Source organism: Ovis canadensis, chromosome 11, assembly GCF_042477335.2.
Source record: "Ovis canadensis isolate MfBH-ARS-UI-01 breed Bighorn chromosome 11, ARS-UI_OviCan_v2, whole genome shotgun sequence".
Taxonomy (NCBI): Eukaryota; Metazoa; Chordata; class Mammalia; order Artiodactyla; family Bovidae; genus Ovis; species Ovis canadensis.
In genome coordinates, this window is record NC_091255.1 from 46,488,341 (window position 1) to 46,510,914 (window position 22,574).

Here is a 22,574-nt window from a genome sequence, read left to right on the forward strand (position 1 = left end):
AGTATACTGTATTGGTGTTTTTCTTTCTGGCTTACTTCACTCTGTATAATCGGCTCCAGTTTCATCCATCTCATCAGAACTGATTCAAATGAATTCTTTTTTACGGCTGAGTAATACTCCATTGTGTATATGTACCACAGCTTTCTTATCCATTCATCTGCTAATGGACATCTAGGTTGTTTCCATGTCCTGGCTATTATAAACAGTGCTGCGATGAACATTGGGGTACATGTGTTTCTTTCAATTCTGGTTTCCTCGGTGTGTATGCCCAGCAGTGGGATTGCTGGGTCATAAGGTAGTTCTATTTGCAATTTTTTAAGGAATCTCCACACTGTTCTCCATAGTGGCTGTACTAGTTTGCATTCCCACCAACAGTGTAGGAGGGTTCCCTTTTCTCCACACCCTCTCCAGCATTTATTGCTTGCAGATTTTTGGATCGCAGCCATTCTGACTGGTGTGAAGTGGTACCTCATTGTGGTTTTGATTTGCATTTCTCTGATAATGAGTGATGTTGAGCATCTTTTCATGTGTTTGTTAGCCATCCGTATGTCTTCTTTGGAGAAATGTCTATTTAGTTCTTTGGCCCATTTTTTGATTGGGTTGTTTATTTTTCTGGAATTGAGCTGCATAAGTTGCTTGTATATTTTTGAGATTAGTTGTTTGTCAGTTGCTTCATTTCCTATTATTTTCTCCCATTCAGAAGGCTGTCTTTTCACCTTGCTTATATTTTCCTTTGTTGTGCAGAAGCTTTTAATTTTAATGAGATCCCATTTGTTTATTTTTGCTTTTATTTCCAGAATTCTGGGAGGTGGATCATAGAGGATCCTGCTGTGATTTATTTCTGAGAGTGTTTTGCCTATGTTCTCCTCTAGGAGTTTTATAGTTTCTGGTCTTACATTTAGATCTTTAATCCATTTTGAGTTTATTTTTGTGTGCGGTGTTAGAAAGTGATCTAGTTTCATTCTTTTACAGGTGGTTGACCAGTTTTCCCAGCACCACTTGTTAAAGAGATTGTCTTTACTCCATTGTATATTCTTGCCTCCTTTGTCAAAGATAAGGTGTCCATATGTGTGTGGATTTATCTCTGGGCTTTCTGTTTTGTTCCATTGATCTATATGTCTGTCTTTGTGCCAGTACCATACTGTTTTGATGACTGTGGCTTTGTAGTAGAGCCTGAAGTCAGGCAAGTTGATTCCTCCAGTTCCATTCTTATTTCTCAACATTGCTTTGGCAATTTGAGTTTTTTTGTATTTCCATACAAATCTTGAAATTATTTGTTCTAGTTCTGTGAAAAATATGGCTGGTAGCTTGATAGGGATTGCATTGAATTTGTAAATTGCTTTGGGTAGTATATTCATTTTCACTATATTGATTCTTCCGATCCATGAACATGGTATATTTCTCCATCTATTAGTGTCCTCTTTGATTTCTTTCATCAGTGTTTTATAGTTTTCTATATATAGGTCTTTAGTTTCTTTAGGTAGATATATTCCTAAGTATTTTATTCTTTTCGTTGCAATGGTGAATGGAATTGTTTCCTTAAATTCTTTTTTCTACTTTCTCATTATTAGTGTATAGGAATGCAAGGGATTTCTGTGTGTTGATTTTATATCCTGCAACTTTACTATATTCATTGATGAGCTCTAGTAATTTTCTGGTGGAGTCTTTAGGGTTTTCCATGTAGAGGATCATGTCATCTGCAAACAGTGAGAGTTTTACTTCTTCTTTTCCAATTTGGATTCCTTTTATTTCTTTTTCTGCTCTGATTGCTGTGGCCAAAACTTCCAGAACTATGTTGAATAGTAGCAGTGAAAGTGGACACCCTTGTCTTGTTCCTGACTTTAGGGGAAATGCTTTCAATTTTTCACCATTGAGGATAATGTTTGCTGTGGGTTTGTCATATATAGCTTTTATTATGTTGAGGTATGTTCCTTCTATTCCTGCTTTCTGGAGAGTTTTTATCATAAATGGATGTTGAATTTTGTCAAAGGCCTTCTCTGCATCTATTGAGATAATCATATGGTTTTTATTTTTCAATTTGTTAATGTGGTGAATTACATTGATTGATTTGCGGATATTGAAGAATCCTTGCATCCCTGGGATAAAGCCCACTTGGTCATGGTGTATGATCTTTTTAATGTGTTGTTGGATTCTGATTGCTAGAATTTTGTTGAGGATTTTTGCATCTATGTTCATCAGTGATATTGGCCTGTAGTTTTCTTTTTTTGTGACATCTTTGTCAGGTTTTGGTATTAGGGTGATGGTGGCCTCATAGAATGAGTTTGGAAGTTTACCTTCCTCTGCAATTTTCTGGAAGAGTTTGAGTAGGATAGGTGTTAGCTCTTCTCGAAATTTTTGGTAGAATTCAGCTGTGAAGCCGTCCGGACCTGGGCTTTTGTTTGCTGGAAGATTTCTGATTACAGTTTCAATTTCCGTGTTTGTGATGGGTCTGTTAAGATTTTCTATTTCTTCCTGGTTCAGTTTTGGAAAATTGTACTTTTCTAAGAATTTGTCCATTTCTTCCACGTTGTCCATTTTATTGGCATACAACTGCTGATAGTAGTCTCTTATGATCCTTTGTATTTCTGTGTTGTCTGTTGTGATCTCTCCATTTTCATTTCTAATTTTATTGATTTGATTTTTCTCTCTTTGCTTCTTGATGAGTCTGGCTAATGGTTTGTCAATTTTATTTATCCTTTCAAAGAACCAGCTTTTGGCTTTGTTGATTTTTGCTATGGTCTCTTTTGTTTCTTTTGCATTTATTTCTGCCCTAATTTTTAAGATTTCTTTCCTTCTACTAACTCTGGGGTTCTCCAATTCTTCCTTTTCTAGTTGCTTTAGTTGTAGAGTTAGGTTATTTATATAACTTTTTTCTTGTTTCTTGAGGTATGCCTGTATTGCTATGAACTTTCCTCTTAGCACTGTTTTTATAGTGTCCCACAGGTTTTGGGTTGTTGTGTTTTCATTTTCATTAGTTTCTATGCATATTTTGATTTCTTTTTTGATTTCTTTTGTGATTTGTTGGTTATTCAGAAGTGTGTTGTTCAACCTCCATATGTTAGAATTTTTAATAGTTTTTCTCCTGTAATTGAGATCTAATCTTAATGCATTATGGTCAGAAAAGATGCTTGGAATGATTTCGATTTTTTTGAATTTATCAAGTTTAGATTTATGGCCCAGGATGTGATCTATCCTGGAGAAGGTTCCATGAGCACTTGAAAAAAAGGTGAAATTCATTGTTTTGGGGTGAAATGTCCTATAGATATCAATTAGGTCTAACTGATCTAATGTATCATTTAAAGTTTGCGTTTCTTTGTTAATTTTCTGTTTAGTTGATCTGTCCATAGGTGTGAGTGGGGTATTAAAGTCTCCCACTATTATTGTGTTATTGTTGATTTCCCCTTTCATACTTGTTAGCATTTGTCTTACATATTGCGGTGCTCCTATATTGGGTGCATATATATTTATAATTGTTATATCTTCTTCTTGGTTTGATCCTTTGATCATTATGTAGTGGCCTTCTTTGTCTCTTTTCACAGCCTTTGTTTTAAAGTCTATTTTATCGGATATGAGTATTGCCACTCCTACTTTCTTTTGGTCTCTATTTGCGTGGTATATCTTTTTCCAGCCCTTCACTTTCAGTCTGTATGTGTCCCTTGTTTTGAGGTGGGTCTCTTGTAAGCAGCATATAGAGGGGTCTTGTTTTTGTATCCATTCAGCCAGTCTTTGCCTTTTGGTTGGGGCGTTCAACCCATTTATGTTTAAGGTAATTATTGATAAGTATGATCCCGTTACCATTTACTTTATTGTTTTGGGTTCGGGTTTATACACCCTTTTCGTGTTTCCTGTCTAGAGAAGATCCTTTAGAATTTGTTGGAGAGCTGGTTTGGTGGTGCTGAATTCTCTCAGCTTTTGCTTGTCTGTAAAGCTTTTGATTTCTCCTTCGTATTTGAATGAGATCCTTGCTGGGTACAGTAATCTGGGCTGTAGGTTATTGTCTTTCATCACTTTAAGTATGTCTTGCCATTCCCTCCTGGCCTGAAGAGTTTCTATTGAAAGATCAGCTGTTATCCTTATGGGAATCCCCTTGTGTGTTATTTGTTGTTTTTCCCTTGCTGCTTTTAATATTTGTTCTTTGTGTTTGATCTTTGTTAATTTGATTAATATGTGTCTTGGGGTGTTTCACCTTGGGTTTATCCTATTTGGAACTCTCTGTGTTTCTTGGACTTGGGTGATTATTTCCTTCCCCATTTTAGGGAAGTTTTCAACTATTATCTCCTCACGGATTTTCTCATGATCTTTCTTTCTGTCTTCTTCTTCTGGGACTCCTATAATTCGAATGTTGGAGCGTTTCATATTGTCCTAGAGGGCTCTGAGATTGTCCTCGTTTCTTTTAATTCATTTTTCTTGTTTCCTCTCTGATTCATTTATTTCTACCATTCTATCTTCTATTTCACTAATCCTATCTTCTGCCTCCGTTATTCTTCCCCTGGTTTTTAGCCTGTTCAGGGGTCTATTTCTCAATTCAGTTTTAAAAATTTTTATTTTTCTCAGAAACTTTCACTAAGAGTTTATTTGCATGACATTTTATTTTGTTTACATGGCACTTTATTTTTGAAAATAATCTTTTAAAGGGATAAAAATGAAATTTACATAGACATAAAAGCACAAAGAAGAAAATTAAAATAACTTGAAATCTCACCAATTTTGTCAAATATTTCATTATCTTTAAAAATTGTGGTTTTTATTGCTTCTTTTTATTCTGTCTAATTTCTGTATATTTGTGCTTTCTTTCCTTTTTCCTTGATTACATTTGCTGACAGTACATCAATTTATTGGATTTCCCCCTAACCCGTGAAAAATTCCAGCTTTTATACTTATTTAGCATTTATATATGTTTTTCTCACTATTTTTAAGTTCAGTGAAAGTAATGGTTTTTAAGTGGTTTTTTAGCCACTAAGTTGTGCAATGGAACCCTTTTCAAAGTTAAGATCTTATATGAAATCCCAGTGTATAAATAGATAAAAGCCAAGCACTTGTGATTAAAGTAAAGGGGAATTGTAGGGGAGGGAAGGAAGGGAGTTTCCCAGAGTCTCACTCAATTGATACCTCTCCAACTCCTCTTTTTTTTTAAATTTGAATTTATTTATTTTAATTGGAGGCTAATTACTTTACAATATTGTATTGGTTTTGCCATACATCAACATGAATCCACCACGGGTGTGCATGTGTTCCCCATCCTGAACCCCTCCCTCCCTCCTCCCTCCCCATACCATCCCTCTGGGTCATCCCAGTGCACCAGCCCCAAGCATCCTGTATCCTGCATCGAACCTGGACTGGTGATTCATTTCTTATATGATGTTATACATGTTTCAATGCCATTCTCCCAAATCATCCCACCCTCTCCCTCTCCCACAGAGTCCAAAAGACTGTTCTATACATCTGTGTCTCTTGCTGTCTCGCATACAGGGTTATCGTTACCATCTTTCTAAATTCCACTTATATGCGTTAGTATACTGTATTGGTGTTTTTCTTTCTGGCTACTTCACTCTGTATAATAGGCTCCAGTTTCATCCACCTCGTTAGAACTCTTTCAAATGTATTTTTTTAAATGGCTGAGTAATACTCCATTGGTATATGTACCACAGCTTCCTTATCCATTCATCTGCTGATGGACACCTTGGTTGCTTCCATGTCCTGGCTATTATAAACAGTGCTGTGATGAACATTGGGGTACACGTGTCTCTTTCAGTTCTGGTTTCCTCAGTGTGTATGCCCGGTAGTAGGATTGCTGGGTCATAAGGCAGTTCTATTTACAGTTTTTTAAGGAATCTCCACACTGTTCTCCATAGTGGCTGTACTAGTTTGCATTCCCACCAACAGTGTAGGAGGGTTCCCTTTTCTCCACACCCTCTCCAGCATTTATTGCTTGTAGGCTTTTGGATAGCAGCCATTCTGACTGGCGTGAGATGGTACCTCATTGTGATTTTGATTTGCATTTCTCTGATAATGAGTGATGTTGAGTATCTTTTCATGTGTTTGTTAGCCATCTGTATGTCTTCTTTGGAGAAATGTCTGTTTAGTTCTTTGGCCCATTTTTTGATTGGGTCATTTATTTTTCTGGAACTGTGCTGCAGGTGTTGCTTGTAAATTTTTGAGATTAGTTGTCAGTTGCTTCATTTGCTATTATTTTCTCCCATTCTGAAGGCCGTCTTTTCACCTTGCTTATAGTTTCCTTTGCTGTGCAGAAGCATTTAGGTGCATGGATTTATCTCTGGGCTTTCTATTTTGTTCCATTGATCTATATTTCTGTCTTTGTGCCAGTACCATACTATCTTGATGACTGTGGCTTTGTAGTAGAGCCTGAAGTCAGGCAGGTTGATTCCTACAGTTCCATTCTTCTTTCTCAAGATTGCTTTGGCTATTCGAGGCTTTTTGTATTTCCATACAAATTGTGAAATTATTTGTTCTAGCTCTGTGAAAAATACCATTGGTAGCTTGATAGGGATTGCACTGAATCTATAGATTGCTTTGGGTAGTATATTCATTTTCACTATAGTGATTCTTCTGATCCATGAACATGGTATATTTCTCCATCTATTAGTGTCCTCTTTGTTATCAGATGCTCATGACTCCAGAGAGCACTGTTAGACAACCACTGTTCTAACTTTTTCATTCAGTTTTTATCTTTATTGTTTTCTTTCTCCTGCTTTCCATAGGCTGGTTTATTGCCCTTTTCTGATTTTTTGAATTTGTTGCTTCATGTATTTCTTTTCATCCTTTCTTATTTAATATTGGAAATATTGAGGTCTATAAAGGTCTATAAATAAGAGATCACTCTGTACAATGCTGGTTATATTTCATAATATTTTACACAGGCTATTTTCTCAATAGTTGGTAATTATAGTTTTGAGTTTCCTCTATGACCCACAATGTATGTGTGCATGTGTTTTCAAATGTCTTAAGTATGGAGAGATTTTTTAACTCTTTTAAATGTTAAGTTCTTGTTTTATTTTGTTTTCATCATAAAATAGATCTTTCTAATTTTCAGTTTTTAAGAAATTATTGATTTTTTTGGTAATCCAGTGCTTAATTAATTTTCATAAATATGAGCATTTGAATGTGACTAGTCTGAACTGATATGTGTTGTTAAGTGTAAAATGAACATAGGTTTTGAAGATATAATACAAAAACAGGTAAAATAGCTCAATAATTATTTTTTGTTCATTACATATTGAAATCATACTATTTTGGTTTTAAAAAATAAATTTGTTTATTTACTTTTGCCTGTGCTGGATCTTCAATGCTGCATAGGCTTTTCTCTAGCTGTGGCAAGCAGAGGCTACTCCCTAGTGTGGTATATGCAGGCTTCTCATTGTTTCTGCTGTTGCTTCTTTTGTTGAGGAGCACGAGCTCTAGGGTGCTTGGGCTTCAGTAGTTGTGACAGGAGGGCTTAGTAGTTGCAGTTCCCAGACTAAAGCACAGACTCAGTAGTTGTGGCACACGGGCTTAGTTGCTCCATAGCATGTGGAATCTTCCCAGATCAGGGATACAACTCATGTCTCCTGCATTGGCAGGTAGATTCTTTACCAGGGAAGCCCCAAATCATAATATTTTGTATCTATTGAGTTAAATAAAATAAATACTGCTGAAATTAATTTTCTCTCTTTTGGGGCTATCTTTTGAAATGAGGCTACTAGAAAATTTTAAATTAAGTGTGTAATTTTATTTCTATTGGACATAACTGCCCTCTATAATTATATATTTTTATCTCGAATTTTTCACTGTATATATTTTTGTGCTATTCTATTTAGCACATAACAGGTCATTTCTATTATGGATTGTACTTTATATAAAATAAAATTACTCTGTTGGCTTGTTTGTGTTCTACTTTGATATGAATTATTGCTATTCTTGCTTTTTAAGAAAATTTGTTTAGGACATTTTGCATACCTGTCTTTTAATTTCAGTCTCACCTTATTTCAGGTGAATATCTTTTAAACAGTAAACAAATTAACTATCTTTTTACGTAGAAATTCTTTACTTTTCTTTTTCCCTTGTTTCTGTTAACTTTTTTCTTTTTTAATTAAAGTATAGTTGATTTACAATATTATATTAGTTTCAGGTGTACAACATAGTGATTAAAAAATTTTATAGATTATTCTCAATTTACACTTACTATAAAACATAGGCTATATTCCCCATGCTATGCAATATATCCTTATAGCTTGTTTTTAATAGAGGACTCTAACTTTTCACAATATTATCATCAGTTATATATCATTTTATGAGTTTATTATTTGCTACATTATATTTTTCTGTTTTATTACATTGAATATTAAAAAAATTTTTTTCCTCTTTAAATTTTTTGTTCACATTGTGCTGTGCTTAGTTGCTCAGTAGTGCCCGACTCTTTGTGACTCCATGACTGTAGCCTGCCAAAGCACCTCTGTCCATTGGGATTCTCCAGGCAAGAATACTGGAGTGGATTGCCATGCCCTCCTCCGGGGGATCTTCCCAACACAGGGACTGAACCCAGGTCTCTCACATTGTAGGTGGTTTCTTTACCATCTGGGCCACCAGAGAAACACATTATTACACTTATTACATTCAGTTCAGTTCAGTTCAGTTCAGTCGCTTAGTCGTGTCCGACTTTGCGACCCCATGAATCGCAGCACACCAGGCCTCCCTGTCCATCACCAACTCCCAGAGTTCACTCAGACTCACGTCCATCAAGTCAGTGATGCCATTCAGCCATCTCATCCTCTGTCGTCCCCTTCTCCTCCTGCCCCCAATCTCTCCCAGCATCAGAGTCTTTTCCAATGAGTCAACTCTTCTCATGAGGTGGCCAACGTACTGGAGTTTCAGCTTCAGCATCATTCCCTCCAAAGGAATCCCAGGGCTGATCTCCTTCAGAATGGACTGGTTGGATCTCCTTGCAGTCCAAGGGACTCTCAAGAGTCTTCTCCAACAGCACAGTTCAAAAGCATCAATGCTTCGGCGCTCAGCTTTCTTCACAGTCCAACTCTCACATCCATACATGACCACAGGAAAAACCATAGCCTTGACTAGATGGACCTTTGTTGGCAAAGTAATCTCTGCTTTTTAACATGCTATCTAGGTTGGTCATAACTTTTCTTCCAAGGAGTAAGCGTCTTTTAATTTCATGGCTGCAGTCACCATCTGCAGTGATTTTGGAACCTCCAAACATAAAGTCTGACACTGTTTCCACTGTTTCCCCATCTATTTCCCATGAAATGATGGGACCAGATGCCATGATCTTTGTTTTCTGAATGTTGAGCTTTAAGCCAACTTTTTCACTCTCCTCTTTCACTTTCATCAAGAGGCTTTTTAGTTCCTCTTCACTTTCTGCCATAAAGGTGGTGTCATCTTCATATCTGAGGTTATTGGTATTTCTCCTGGCAATCTTGATTCCAGCTTGTGTTTCTTCCAGTCCAGCGTTTCTCATGATGTACTCAGCATGTAAGTTTAATAAGCAGAGTGACAATATACAGCCTTGTCATACTCCTTTTCTTATTTGAAACCAGTCTGTTGTTCCATGTCCAGTTCTAACTGCTGCTTCCTGACCTACATACAGATTTCTCAAGAGGCAGGTCAGGTGGTCTGGTATTCCCATCTCTTTCAGAATTTTCCACAGTTTATTGTGATCCACACAGTCAAAGGCTTTGGCATAGTCAATAAAGCAGAAATAGATGTTTTTCTGGAACTCTCTTGCTTTTTCCATGATCCAGCGGATGTTGGCAATTTGATCTCTGGTTCCTCTGCCTTTTCTAAAACCAGCTTAAACATCAGAAAGTTCACGGTTCACATATTGCTGAAGCCTGGCTTGGAGAATTTTGAGCATTACTTTACTAGCATGTGAGATGAGTGCAATTGTGCGGTAGTTTGAGCATTCTTTGGCATTGCCTTTCTTTGGGATTGGAATGAAAACTGGCCTTTTCCAGTCCTGTGGTCACTGCTGAGTTTTCCAAACTTGCTGGCATATTGAGTGCAGCACTTTCACAGCATCATCTTTCAGGATTTGAAACAGCTCAACTGGAATTCTATCGCCTCCACTAGCTTTGTTTGTAGTGATGCTTTCTAAGGCCCACTTGACTTCACATTCCAGGATGTCTGGCTCTAGATGAGTGATCACACCATTGTGATTATCTGGGTCATGAAGATCTTTTTTGTACAGTTCTTCTGTGTATTCTTGCCACCTCTTCTTAATATCTTCTGCTTCTGTTAGGTCCATACCATTTCTGTCCTTTATTGAGCCCATCTTTGCATGAAATGTTCTCTTGGAATCTCTAATTTTCTTGAAGAGATCTCTAGTCTTTCCCATTCTGTTGTTTTCCTCTATTTCTTTGCACTGATCGCTGAAGAAGGCTTTCTTATCTCTTCTTGCTATTCTTTGGAACTCTGCATCTAGATGCTTATATCTTTCGTTTTCTCCTTTGCTTTTCGCCTCTCTTCTTTTCACAGCTATTTGTAAGGCCTCCTCAGACAGCCATTTTGCTTTTTCACATTTCTGTTCCATGGGGATGGTCTTGGTCCCTGTCTCCTGTACAATGTCACAAACCTCATTCCATAGTTCATCAGGCACTCTATCTTTTTTAACAGCTTCATTGAAATGTAGTTCTTATACCATAAAACCTATCCATTTAAAGGGTACAGTCCAATGGCTTCTAGTATGGTATTCACAGAGTTGTTTAGAACATTTTTCCTCATTTTCCAAAGAAAACTTGAACCCTCTTAGCCTTCATTCTTCAATCTGCATCCCTCTCTCCCACAGCCCTAGGCATCTGCTTATCTACTTTCTATTCCTATAGATTTTTGCCCATTCTGTATGTTTCATATAAATGGAATTATACTATATGTGACCCTTGCTTCTGGTTTCCTTTGATGGATGAAATTATGATTTCAGAGATTTATTTGTATTGTGGCATGTATCAGCATTTCCTTTTTTATTGCTGCCACATTTTGTTTATCTGTTCATCAGTTGATGGGTGTTAGTACTTATCCACTTTTTGGCTGTTAAGAATAATGCTGCTATGAACATTTGTGTACAAGTTTTTATTTGAACACTTGTTTTCATTTCTCTTGTGTATATACCTAGTAGTGGAATTGGTGGGCAACTCTCTTTTTAGCTTTTTGAGGAACTGCCAGACTTTTACAAAGTAACAACACCATTTTACATTCCCACTAGCAATGTATAAGGATCCTAATTTCTCTCCATCTTCAACAGCACTCATTTTTGTCCATCTTCTTGACAGTAGCCATGTGAAATTGGTACCTCAGTGTGGTATTGATTATTGTTTTCCTGATAACAACTGATGTTAAGCATCTTTTCATGTGTTTATTAGTCATTTGTATATCTTCTTTGGATAAATGTCTATTTAGGTTCTTTGTTTTAAAAATCAGGTTATTTGTGTTTTTATTATTGAATTGTAAGAGCTTTTTATATATTCTGTATATAAGTCTCCTATTAGATACATGATTTGCAAAAATTTTCTCACTTTCTTGATAGCATCCTTTGAACCACAATAGTTTTAATTTTGATGTCCAATTTGTTTCTTTGGTTGCTTGTTCTTTTGGCATCATATCTAAGAAACTATTATCTAATCCAAGGTTACAAGGATTTGTGCCTATTTTCTTCTAATAGTTTTATAGTTTTAGCTTTTGTGTTTGGGTCTATGATCTATTTTGAGTTAATTTTTGTATATTGTATGAGGTAGGGGTTCAATTTCATTTCTTTACATGTGGATGTTTAATTGTTCCAGCACCATTTATTAAAAAACAATTTTTCCATTGCATTATCTTGTCATCCTTGTCAAAAATTTATTGAATATAAATGTGAGGGTTTACTTCTAAATTCCCAATTCGGTTCCTTTGATCTGTGTGTCTGATTTTATACCAATACCATATTGTGTTGATTACTGCAGCTTTGTAGTAAGTTTTGAAATCAGAAAATGGGAAAGTTGTCCTCCTTTTTCAAAATTGTTTTGACTATTCTGGGTACCTTAAATTTCCAAATGAATTATAGGATTAGTTTGTCAGTTTCTGCAAAAAATCCAACTGAGATTTTAATAGAGATTGCATTGACTATTTAGATCAATATGGAAATATTCCCATATTAATAGCCATAAGTCTCATATGTAAACATGGGATGTCTTCCCATTTATTTTCTTCCTTTAATTTAAGGTCTTTCATTTCTTTCAATAATATTTTGTAGTTTTCAGAGTTTAAGTGTTATCCTTCTCTTGTTAAATTTATTCCTCAATATTAATTCTGTTTTATATTATTTTAAATGGAATTTACCTAATTTAATTTTGGCTTGTTCATTGCTACTGTATAGAAATACAGCTGATTTTTAATATTAATCTTGTATCCTGCAAACTTATTGAACTCATTTTTTAGTTCTAATAGTTGTCAGTGGATTCCTTAGGGTTTTCTATGTACAAGATTATGTCATCTGCATGTAGAGATAGTTTTACTTCTTTCTTTTTAACCTAGACTCTTTTAATTTCATTTTTTTTGCATATTTTCCCTGTCTAGCACCAGTGCAATGTTGAATATAAGTGGTAAGAGCAGACAGCTTGTCTTGTTTCTGATCGTTAGGAACAGGGGGAAAGTATTCAGCCTTTCATTTGTTGACCTAAAATAGTAAAACAAACAGTTATTTTACCTGCAAAATGGTTTATTTGGAAACAGCAATGACTTGCAATTAAGGACATGCAACCATGGTTATCCACAGGCAAGCCCAGAAAACAAAAGAGAGGAACTTTCTTTCATAGAGGAGAAGAAGGAACTGGCAGGAGCTGTTATAAACAGAGACCACTGGAGAAAACTGGAAGTTCCAAGTGTAATGGCTTCTTGTTGACTGAGTTATTGTTAACAGTCTTTCATTGACCAGACTCTTGCAGGACAAGGAGAAATTTTTTCCTTCCTCCTGTTGTAGTAAAGTAGCAACCTTCTCCCTGTTGGAGATATAGTGATATATCTCTTCCAGTTGGGTCTGCAATTGACATCGGTGGGTAGGGCCTTAGAGCTCCCTTTTCTGGCACCCTGACTTTATTTTAAAAGGGAGGGGTCTGTATGTTGATTTTCACCTATCATTAAGTATGATGTTAGTGGGTTTTTGTAGGTGATCATTATGAGGCTAAGAAAGTTTCCTTCTATTTCCAGTTTGTTGAGTGTTTTTGTTTGTTTGTTTTATCATAAAGTGCTGTTGAATTTTGTCGAATGCTTTTTCTGCATCTATTGAGACAATCACATGGTCTTTGTCCTTTATCCTATTAATATGGCATATTCAGTTCAGTTCAGTCACTCAGTTGTGTCTGACTCTTTGTGACCCCATGCATCGCAGCACGCCAGGCCTCCCTGTCCATCACCAACTCTCGGAGTTCACTCAAACTCATGTCCATCAAGTCAGTGATGCCATCCAGCCATCTCATCCTCTGTCGTCCCCTTTTCCTCCTGCCCCCAATCCCTCCAAGCATCAGAGTCTTTTCCAATGAGTCAGCTCTTCACATGAGGTGGCCAAAGTACTGGAGTTTCAGCTTTAGCATCATTCCTTCCAAAGAACACCCAGGGCTGATCTTCAGAATGGACTGGCTGGATCTCCTTGCAGTCCAAGGGACTCTTAAGAGTCTTCTCCAACACCGCAGTTCAAAAGCATTAATTTAATTTTAGATAGCATTTATTTTTACCTTTGAATTCAACTTTTCATCCTTTAGCCTTCAGAGGAACTTGGAGGAACCTATTAAATGACATATGCAATAGATATGACATACGTCTTGGAATTTAATGGCGGTCCTTAGTGAAATTTTTATTTTCAGAACTTTATACCCCATCAAAAGTCCTAGTTGTAGCTATGTAGGATTTTTTGTTTGGTGTTGTTGAGTGGTGAGAATGTAAAACAAAATTTTAATATGCTTATGTAACCCAACTGTATAAATTTGTAACATTATCTTGATAGTATATCTAGTGCAGTTTCATATTACAGGCACTAGAGTGAAATATACATAAGTATGGTCTTCTGTGGCATTACTTACAATCACCTTACTTTGCAACTTTAAAGTTTTTAAATAGAAAATTATACCCATTTGTTAATCCTCCAGATTTTCTTCCTTCTCTCTTGGTACTTTTTCTTTTCTGTTGATCAGCTTTCCTTTTCCTTTAGATACTGAAGAGTTCCTGGGTGAAGGTTTGCGGAATGAGAACCTCAGTGCTGGTGCAAAGGACAACAGAGACCATATTCTACGGGGCTTGCAGCAAATCAAAGCTAGGTTTGTATAAACCGGTTCCATTATTCTTCTTCATAAAGTTTAAAGCAATTTATAATCAGCAAAATCTACTTTAATTGTATATAAATTATCAAAGTAAGACACACTTATTATAGTTCTTTATACTTGGTAGAGGCTTTTAAATGTTTACTGAGTTGCATTGAGGGTAGGCAGGCATATTTAGGGTAGTTAGTTTACCACAATGGAAATATTTTGATAATTATGTATGTTAAAAAAGTTATTCTGCTTTTAGCTTTGGATTGTTATGTTAGTCTTTATTGGACACTTTTGCAAAATGGGTGAAAAGCTAAATATTTATGCTTGTCCAAATTACTGAAAGAGAGGATGTTAAGCAGTATGAGATAATTTCCATTATGACTTTTGGTCCTGATTTTATATCCTCATCTCCTTCCCGAATAGAAAACTTAAACTAGACTTATCCAGTTGATTCTCTCTTCCTATTAAAATGTCTTAATCTCAGGCTGATTGGAATATCATGCTCATTAAGTTTCCTTTTTTAATTAAAGGCCCTCACCCAGTTTGTGCCTTTCAGAATGTGAGCACCTGACAGATGCATACACTTGCTTGATGGAGGGAGAAATTAAAAATTTCCATTACAGTGTATTCCCCAACCACTGCTTGTTTGAAGTGTGGTAACTGAATGAGAGTTGGGGATAAGTGAGTACAATCTTAAGTCTTTTTTGACTTGGAGGCAATGCGATTTGAAACGTTTGAACTGTGTACTCTTAGTAAAGGAAGAGCATCAGCAGTGTTATACCTGGGATTTCATTTGTGTAGCAGACAGATCTTATCATCTACTTTAGAAACGTCATTGAAACTCTTTAGAAGCAAGGAGTTTTATCCTTTCGAAGGGCATGGCCAGAATATATTCCCTCCAGGAATGTGAGAGAACTTCACAAGATGCCCTGCTGGATCTTAATCGATCTTTCCTGCTGGCTAATTAAGCATCACTTTTACTCAGCAACTGGGGACTGTGTAATTATCAGCCTGGGTTGCCCTGAATAATTGAAGCAAACAGAATGCAAAAGATGAGAGCTTTTTGCAAAAGTGAGAATATCTGTAATTTTTGGTAGGTTGGAAGAGTGTTTAAAACAAACTTCCCTATACTTTATTAGTGGATAAGTTTAGGCTTAGTTGTGTATCTGAAGGCTCAGTTAGTAACTTAAAGAATTTTTTATTTTTTAATACAAAGTTGATCTTTGTATTATGAGATTATTATAAGGATGGCATGAGGAACAAAGATGGAATTATTTTAAACTGTATTATAGGGAGTGAAAGTGAAGTTGCTCAATCATGTCTGACTCTTTGCGACCCCATGGACAGTAGCCTACCAGGCTCCATCCATGGGATTCTCCAGGCAAGAATACTGGAGTGGGTTGCCATTTCCTTCTCCAGGGGATCTTCCCAACCCAGGGATTGAACCTGGGTCTCCTGCATTGCAGACAGACCATCTGAGCCAGCAAGCATAGGGAGAGGGATGCCCAAAATATAATTGTGTATGTGGTGGTGTTAATGGTATAAATCTGTGGTAAGGAATGTAAAAATAATTTTATTTCATGTATGGAGACAAATATACAATAAGTAGAAATTCTCCTTTCCCCTTATTTGCAGTGTAGCTCTGGAAAGGACTGAATTTCAATCTGAAATTGATAATAAAAGGTGATTTTGTGGTGACTCACTGTTATCTCACTGTTATCATTTACTTATTACTTCTTAGTTCTCTTTTTTAAGTGAATACACACACTCATACACACACACCCATGCACACAGACATAGAAGCTGTATTTATTATGAGGTAGAGAGGGTTCCTTGTTCTCAAAGGACTTGCTGTGTGGTTTGTGGGATAGATATTCAGGAAATAATCAGCAGAGGTTTTAGGAAACATCTGCATTGTTGATGGGAGCTTTCTGTTCATTGATTTGTTGTAAGAAAGATGACACTTTATTTAGAATTTCATAATTATCAGATCAGGAGGAAATGAGGAGCCAGAAATTAGATACTATACAAGAAAATGGAAAAATGAGGATTTCCTTTGGCAAGCTGTTTGAAATTGTCTTAAATTTACCCATTCAATCATCATCCCCTAATGTAACCCTTGTCTCACTGAATCTTCTTTTTCAGCCCCATTGTGTGTATGGCCCCATTTATGGCTGGTTGATGTTATGTACTTATATGTATTGGTAGCAGTTGCTTTGAGAGCACTGAAAGCTTGTACAATGCCAATCACATTTACTTTTTTTTTGCGTGGAAGTTGTATCTCTCCCAGGGGCTGAGTATGAAAGGAAATTTGGGAATCATCAAACTTGAGAGCTACATGTGTATGGAAAATGGCCAAGTAACATCAAAAGAATTAATGAAAGCCACTTTAAAAGTTTTATCTTGAGTCGTATTAAAGCAATACAACTTTAGGGGGTTGGTAAATTTGTGGGGGAGGTAGGAATCTGTCTAAAACTACTAACTTGGCACATTAGGGCCAAAGGTGGGTAAGAAATCTCTAGCAGGATAATCTGGGAAAGACACTAGATAAATATAAATGCCATATATACATATACTCCCCCCCACCAAAACTTTCCATTCTATCTTTGTTGTGTCCTTGCTTTAATTCCTTTAATTATCTCCTCAACACTGTGCTGCTTGAGAATAGAGTGGAGTGATGGGAAAATACTGATTCCTGGTAAACTCTAGGGGCTTGGCCATAATTTTTATGGTGGCTCAGAATTCAGTGCTGTTTGCCATGACTGTGGACTCACTGTAAATTAAAGCATCTGACTTCATCACAGCTGCTATGTGCTGTTTGCCACCTTTCGATTGCCCAGAGTGACTGACCCCAGAAAATGATAGTTGTGTTGAGTCATGGATGTCCTCCAAGTGCTCATCTGTTTTTCAGTACAAGTAGCTTTTCTGTCTTCCCAGACTGAAAATCATATCTGTATTTCTGTCTTTATAGGGTCTTTTTGGCTTAAGAGTGTTACCAATGAAGGGTAATGTTTTCCATATAAGACAAAATAAAAAACGGATGGCACTTTGCATAATTCCAAGGAAATGAAGTCCTGTTGTGGTATTTGATGTCCTGAGCTGTGATGTTCATGGCTCTTCTTCAAACTGCCTCCTCATTTAAACCTTCTCCCTAAAACTAACAGCTTTCACATTCTGAGTCCAAGTTTTCAGCAAGCTCTTTAGAGAATGATTAGGATGAAAGCCAGGCAGAGGCTCCTCCTGTTTTATTGCGGTGGTCACTGCAGGACCAGCGCCAGCTGTGAGACACCTGGAATGAAACATGCTTGATCTATACTCAGACGTTTGATGGCATTCTTACGCATTTGCAGAAACAGTTGAGCATTTCTTAAGTTTGATTCAGGGGAGCCCATCTGACAGCAAGAATGCATTGAGAATGGGGAAAAGGGTGAAGAAAATAGAAAAATTTTATTACTGAGGTAGGGATAAATTCTCCATGGCTCACTTTGGAACAGCTAGTCATTTATGCTTACTGTTGGAAGTGAAGTCTAGAGCCAATGGAAACAAACTTGGAGTATTGTTTTCTTTTGTGAAACTTAAAGGAGTTCCAAAAAGAGACAGGTAGATTAATAGCATATTGAAATGGAAAGAAATAAAGAAATAACTTTATATAACAGGATTATGGCACAAATCCCACAAAACCAGTGCTTTTAAAGTACAGACTGAAAGAATATCTTGAACATGTCTCATTGTGGGTGGTTAGCATATAGCTTTGCATGAAACATGATATGTTAGTACAAATATCATAAAAATAATTCCAGTTCTCTTTGGGAACTTTGTTTTTCTTGTCATCTTACCATGGATTTAGCTTTAAAACAGAATTTAGTTTAAGAATATATTGTTCTTGTGTCTTTGTATTATAGGAGGAAAGACAAGAAGTTAGTCCAATGTAACTCTTGAGAGCAAGATTTTCAAAGTGATATGCTGTCAATATTATCACCATTAATTACATGGAGAATGTTACTTTTCCTAAATGCTCGTTATTGAGCTTAAAATTCCCAAACAAAAAACATTCAAATGAAGTGTGCTTATCAAGAGAAGAAATGTGAAATGTGTTGTTGGTACATTTGTGTTACAAGTTTAGATATTTGTTCATATCTTCTCTTTCTGTTCACTTTGCTACTTTCACTTAAGTTTCAGTGTCAATGCAGAAATAAAAAAGGTAGTAGGTACTAGTGCAATCTATCTAAGTTTAAAGAGCTCTGAAAAGGCTTCAAACTCATAGCAATAATTTGACCACATCTTGAAGTTTAAAAATTCATTTCTTCCTTTTCCAGTCCTATCTCTGTTTCTCACCCTTAACCAAGAAAGCAAACAAAAACTTATAACTTCACGGCTCTCAAGTTATCAATTATATGCTAAATCCCTGTACTAGTTTTCTGTTATTTAGTGAGTATATGTTGAGATTTCACAATTGTGTTAAAGATTTTTGGAGATATACTTACTGGGAGTAGTAAAGGGTTATTTTTGTTGCTCTTTTAGTCTGAAATGGTCTACAGGTGATACTGATACAATATTACTTGCTATTGGTCTCTTGGCTTAACCTGGAAAGGAAGATCATTTTATTATATGTTCTTTCATAGAAAGTTTCCTATACTTTCAAAGCAACCTTGAACTGTATGACTCTTTTTTAATTTTATGATGATGATTATTTTGTTTATTCTTTCACTTGAGTAGGTGTCTTAGATTTGGTACCAGCTATAAGATTAAATTGATTCATTTTTGTTTTCTTTTACACTGGGCTATTTTGGTAGTGTTAGTAGATAGAAGCCTCTCCCTTTGGTCATCCCATAAAATGAATATTTTATATGAGTAATTTTGATGTACAGTAACTTTTTAGTAAGTGGGTTTTTTTCAATTTTGTTTTTTTCAAACATTTTCATTAAACATTCCCAGTACTGAGCTCATGAAACAGAATAACATGTCCTATCAAGAGTGAAAGGACTTTTGAAATGAAACCTGGGAAGCAGGCAGATAACTGAGCTTTCTCCCTTCAGGTTGGACTGACCCATTAGAATAAGCTGAGCACTACTATTTAGTCCTATATTTAGTCCTATAGTTAGGTCTCTGAATTTGCTTTACTTCTGATAGAATTATAGCCATCATTTTTACTTGGGCACATTCCTATTTTCTACTTGAAATGGATTTGTCTTGGAAGATCTCAGAAAATCCTCAGTATCAATTTTTTAATACTAGAAGCTTTTCTATTTGTCTATAAATGGGGGCTCTTAATTCATACATTGTGTGAAAAGATCCTTTATATGAAATTACTGTCTTCATTTTACCAATGTTTACTTTGGCCATGATTTTAAATCTCACTTGATCTGGATCTAATCTTTTGTCCCAATGTGTGCTATTTTTTGTGCTTATAGAAAGCCAGTCGGGGGAAAAAGCCTCTTTGTATTCATCTATTTGTGGATCTCCAGAAACTTGTGGCGTGAGGCCCTCCTGGTTGTGGTTATCTCTAATTTGCTGGTTTTCTCTTATTTCTGATATAGATCCATCCTGTATCCACTTCCTGTGTTATACTGAAATTAGAGCAAAGGGGAGAGAAATGCAAGAGCACTGGGTCAGCTCTCAGAATTCAAAGTCTTTGTTCTGATGTTTTTTCTGTAACATTGTCTGATTCAATAGAAGATTCGCCTAACCATGATTTTGTGTTTTCTTTTTCAGTTGCCTCCCCCAAAATGTTATTTGGGATTGTTTTTTCAAATGTTACAAGAATGCAAACATTACCAACCAAACCTTGAAACCTCAAAAATTTGATTTTTCTTATGGTATCACTGTGATTTTTCTCTTGTTTTAATTTGCAAAATGATGCAGGAAATTTCATTTCCTTGGGATCTCATTTTATTCATGATTCTGTTGAAAATGAGTTGGGCCTAAAGTGGGTTTTTATAATCACAACATGTGAATCATTTCTTCTTTGGAAGCCGGATCTTCTCTCCACTGTGTAGCCTCATCTAGTCTCCCTGAAGTGCAGCACTAGCAGGGTTGATAATGAAATGCGGTCCTTCTTATCTCACCCAGCAAAGGGCTTGGAAACGACAGGAAAAAAAATCAATCCCAAAGGAACTTCTCAAGTGCTAGATATCCATATTTAACCCCCATGCATTTAAAATGGAAATGAGATATCTCAGGGTTTTAGTTTTTGATTTACACAAGATGTCACCGCCTCCTTGGCAGTGGGAATATTTTGCAGACCAACTGCTGACCTGTTTAGGGAGATCTCAGCCTATCGCCTCAGGTCCAATGTAGTTTCTTCATAATTCTTTCGAAACTCTCAGCAGTGCTTTGCAGCAGCTTTGATTCTTCAGGCTTCAAAGAATCCCCCTTCGAGGCCAATCTTCTAAAAGAGAAAAAAAAAATCAGTGTAGGGAAATAAACAGTTCGTAAAGGAAGGGGCAGCTATCTCTGTGGCAGTGCTTACTGTACTTAATTAATAAGGAGTTTATAAGCCAGCTACGGCTTCACAAAACCAAGAAAATTCCAGTTTTGTGCTAGTGCCTTGTTATGAAATTCCCACTTGGAGTGACTCAGTCTTCAATAATCAATTTGTTTTATCATAGATATATAGTGACGCTTATGCGTTATGATTAAATGCTCACCCTCAAGCTCCCTCTTGAGTTTGTGAGACTTGTAGAGTTATTATAATTTATAGAAAACTTTATGCCCACATAATTTCCAATTAGCTATTTCTCAGTTATATTAAGGGAGTGTCTCTCTTTTCTGGATTCTGCCGTAACCACAATGTTCATTTTACGATTTGATAATCAAGACCTCCTATCTACCAAGAACCTTTGTTTTTTTGTTGATGATAAAACTAAGATATGTGACATTACTCAAAGTAAGAGCATTAATAAAAGATTAGGATTTAGAATGTAGGATTTCTAATTGGTTGCATAGTTTACTTAAGCAAGCCATTATTTTAAAAAAGAATTGGCATCTTTCAAAAGCTTATTGGTTTAAAGGAACTGTAATAAATATTGAAGTTTAGTTAATTATATATGCATCTAGAGTCTAGCAACATCTGCTAGATGGATGGATAAGTGACAAAGCAGATATAACAAAATGTGAATCATAGCATCTAGATTATGAGTATACACATATATGGTGTTCATTTACCTTTTATGCATATCTGAAACATTTCATAATATGATGTTGCAAAAAACATTTGTTTCACTTTGCAGTTCAGAAACCATAGACTTCATTCATACTGTGGTTTCAGAAAACCATAGACTTCCTCAAGTTGGAAATGTAATAAGTATGTCTGTGGTATTTTTAGGATTATAATTTTCTAAGAATAACCTTATTATTTCAGACGATAGTAGTCTAAGGGATAATCCTTCAGTTTGTTATTTCTGACATAACTAACTTTAAGTATCTAACTTTTATACTTCTTTAAGACTTCCAGGCCAGCAATTATTGAGAGCTCAAATTCAATTCAAGCATTCTGCCCAGGAGATCCTGAGATTTTGATCTTTTTTAAGGAAAGGCAATTTCTGACTTTCCTCATAAATTTGATAAAAGGAAAGCTAATATGAGATTGGTAGTCCAGTAGGAAATGGAACTCAATTTTACATTTTTAAAATCATTTTATGGTATTAAAAATGACAGAGGTTAGAAACAAAACTCTTATTCTTTTATTGAACTAGAATTGAAAGTGGCAGAAAATCATTTTGGCCCTGGTGCAGTAAATGTTATCACTAAAACATGTTCAGGGAATATCAGGATAGTCTCTCAAGCACCAGAGACAAAAGTTCACAGAAAAAGAACTGATTTTTCTGTCCTTATCTTGAAATTATGAGATGTACAGGAGATGAAAGAATCTTAGCTCTAATAGGACAGGCGATGGAGTATGTGTTAGAAATGATAATGTCTCCATTCTGGAGAGAGTTGAAATGGAGAGAATGTGGTGGGATGGGTGTCTCAGCAGTGACAGGCATGATGGAGGGAGTTCACAGGGACAAGGAGGGTCAGCAGCTGAGCCGGCCCCAAAGATGAGGAATCCAGAACCAGAGAAAATTATACTTGTGCAAAATTACACTGTGAACTGATGATGAAGCTGGTAAGAAAGCAAACAATACTATTTGTTAAAAGTACTGTTTGAAGATTTTGTTTGAAAGAGAAATTAAACTGGAGCTGTCAGCAGCTACTTGATTTTGAGAATCCAGTAGAAGAGAAATTTTAAGTCCATTTGGGAAAAACCAATCATTTTTGAGTATGCAGTGTGATTATTCTTTAGAATTT

General features: G+C 36.0%; 1 protein-coding gene across 1 annotated transcript in view; it reads left to right on the top strand.

Annotated features, from left to right (window-relative positions):
- Positions 1 to 22,574, top strand: part of SKAP1 (src kinase associated phosphoprotein 1) — a 296,817-nt gene that overhangs the window by 30,176 nt on the left and 244,067 nt on the right. Inside the window, exon 2 of the mRNA XM_069603684.1 lies at positions 14,186 to 14,291. Within this exon, the coding sequence (XP_069459785.1) occupies positions 14,186 to 14,291 (106 nt within the window). The remainder of the gene's footprint in view (positions 1 to 14,185; positions 14,292 to 22,574) is intronic.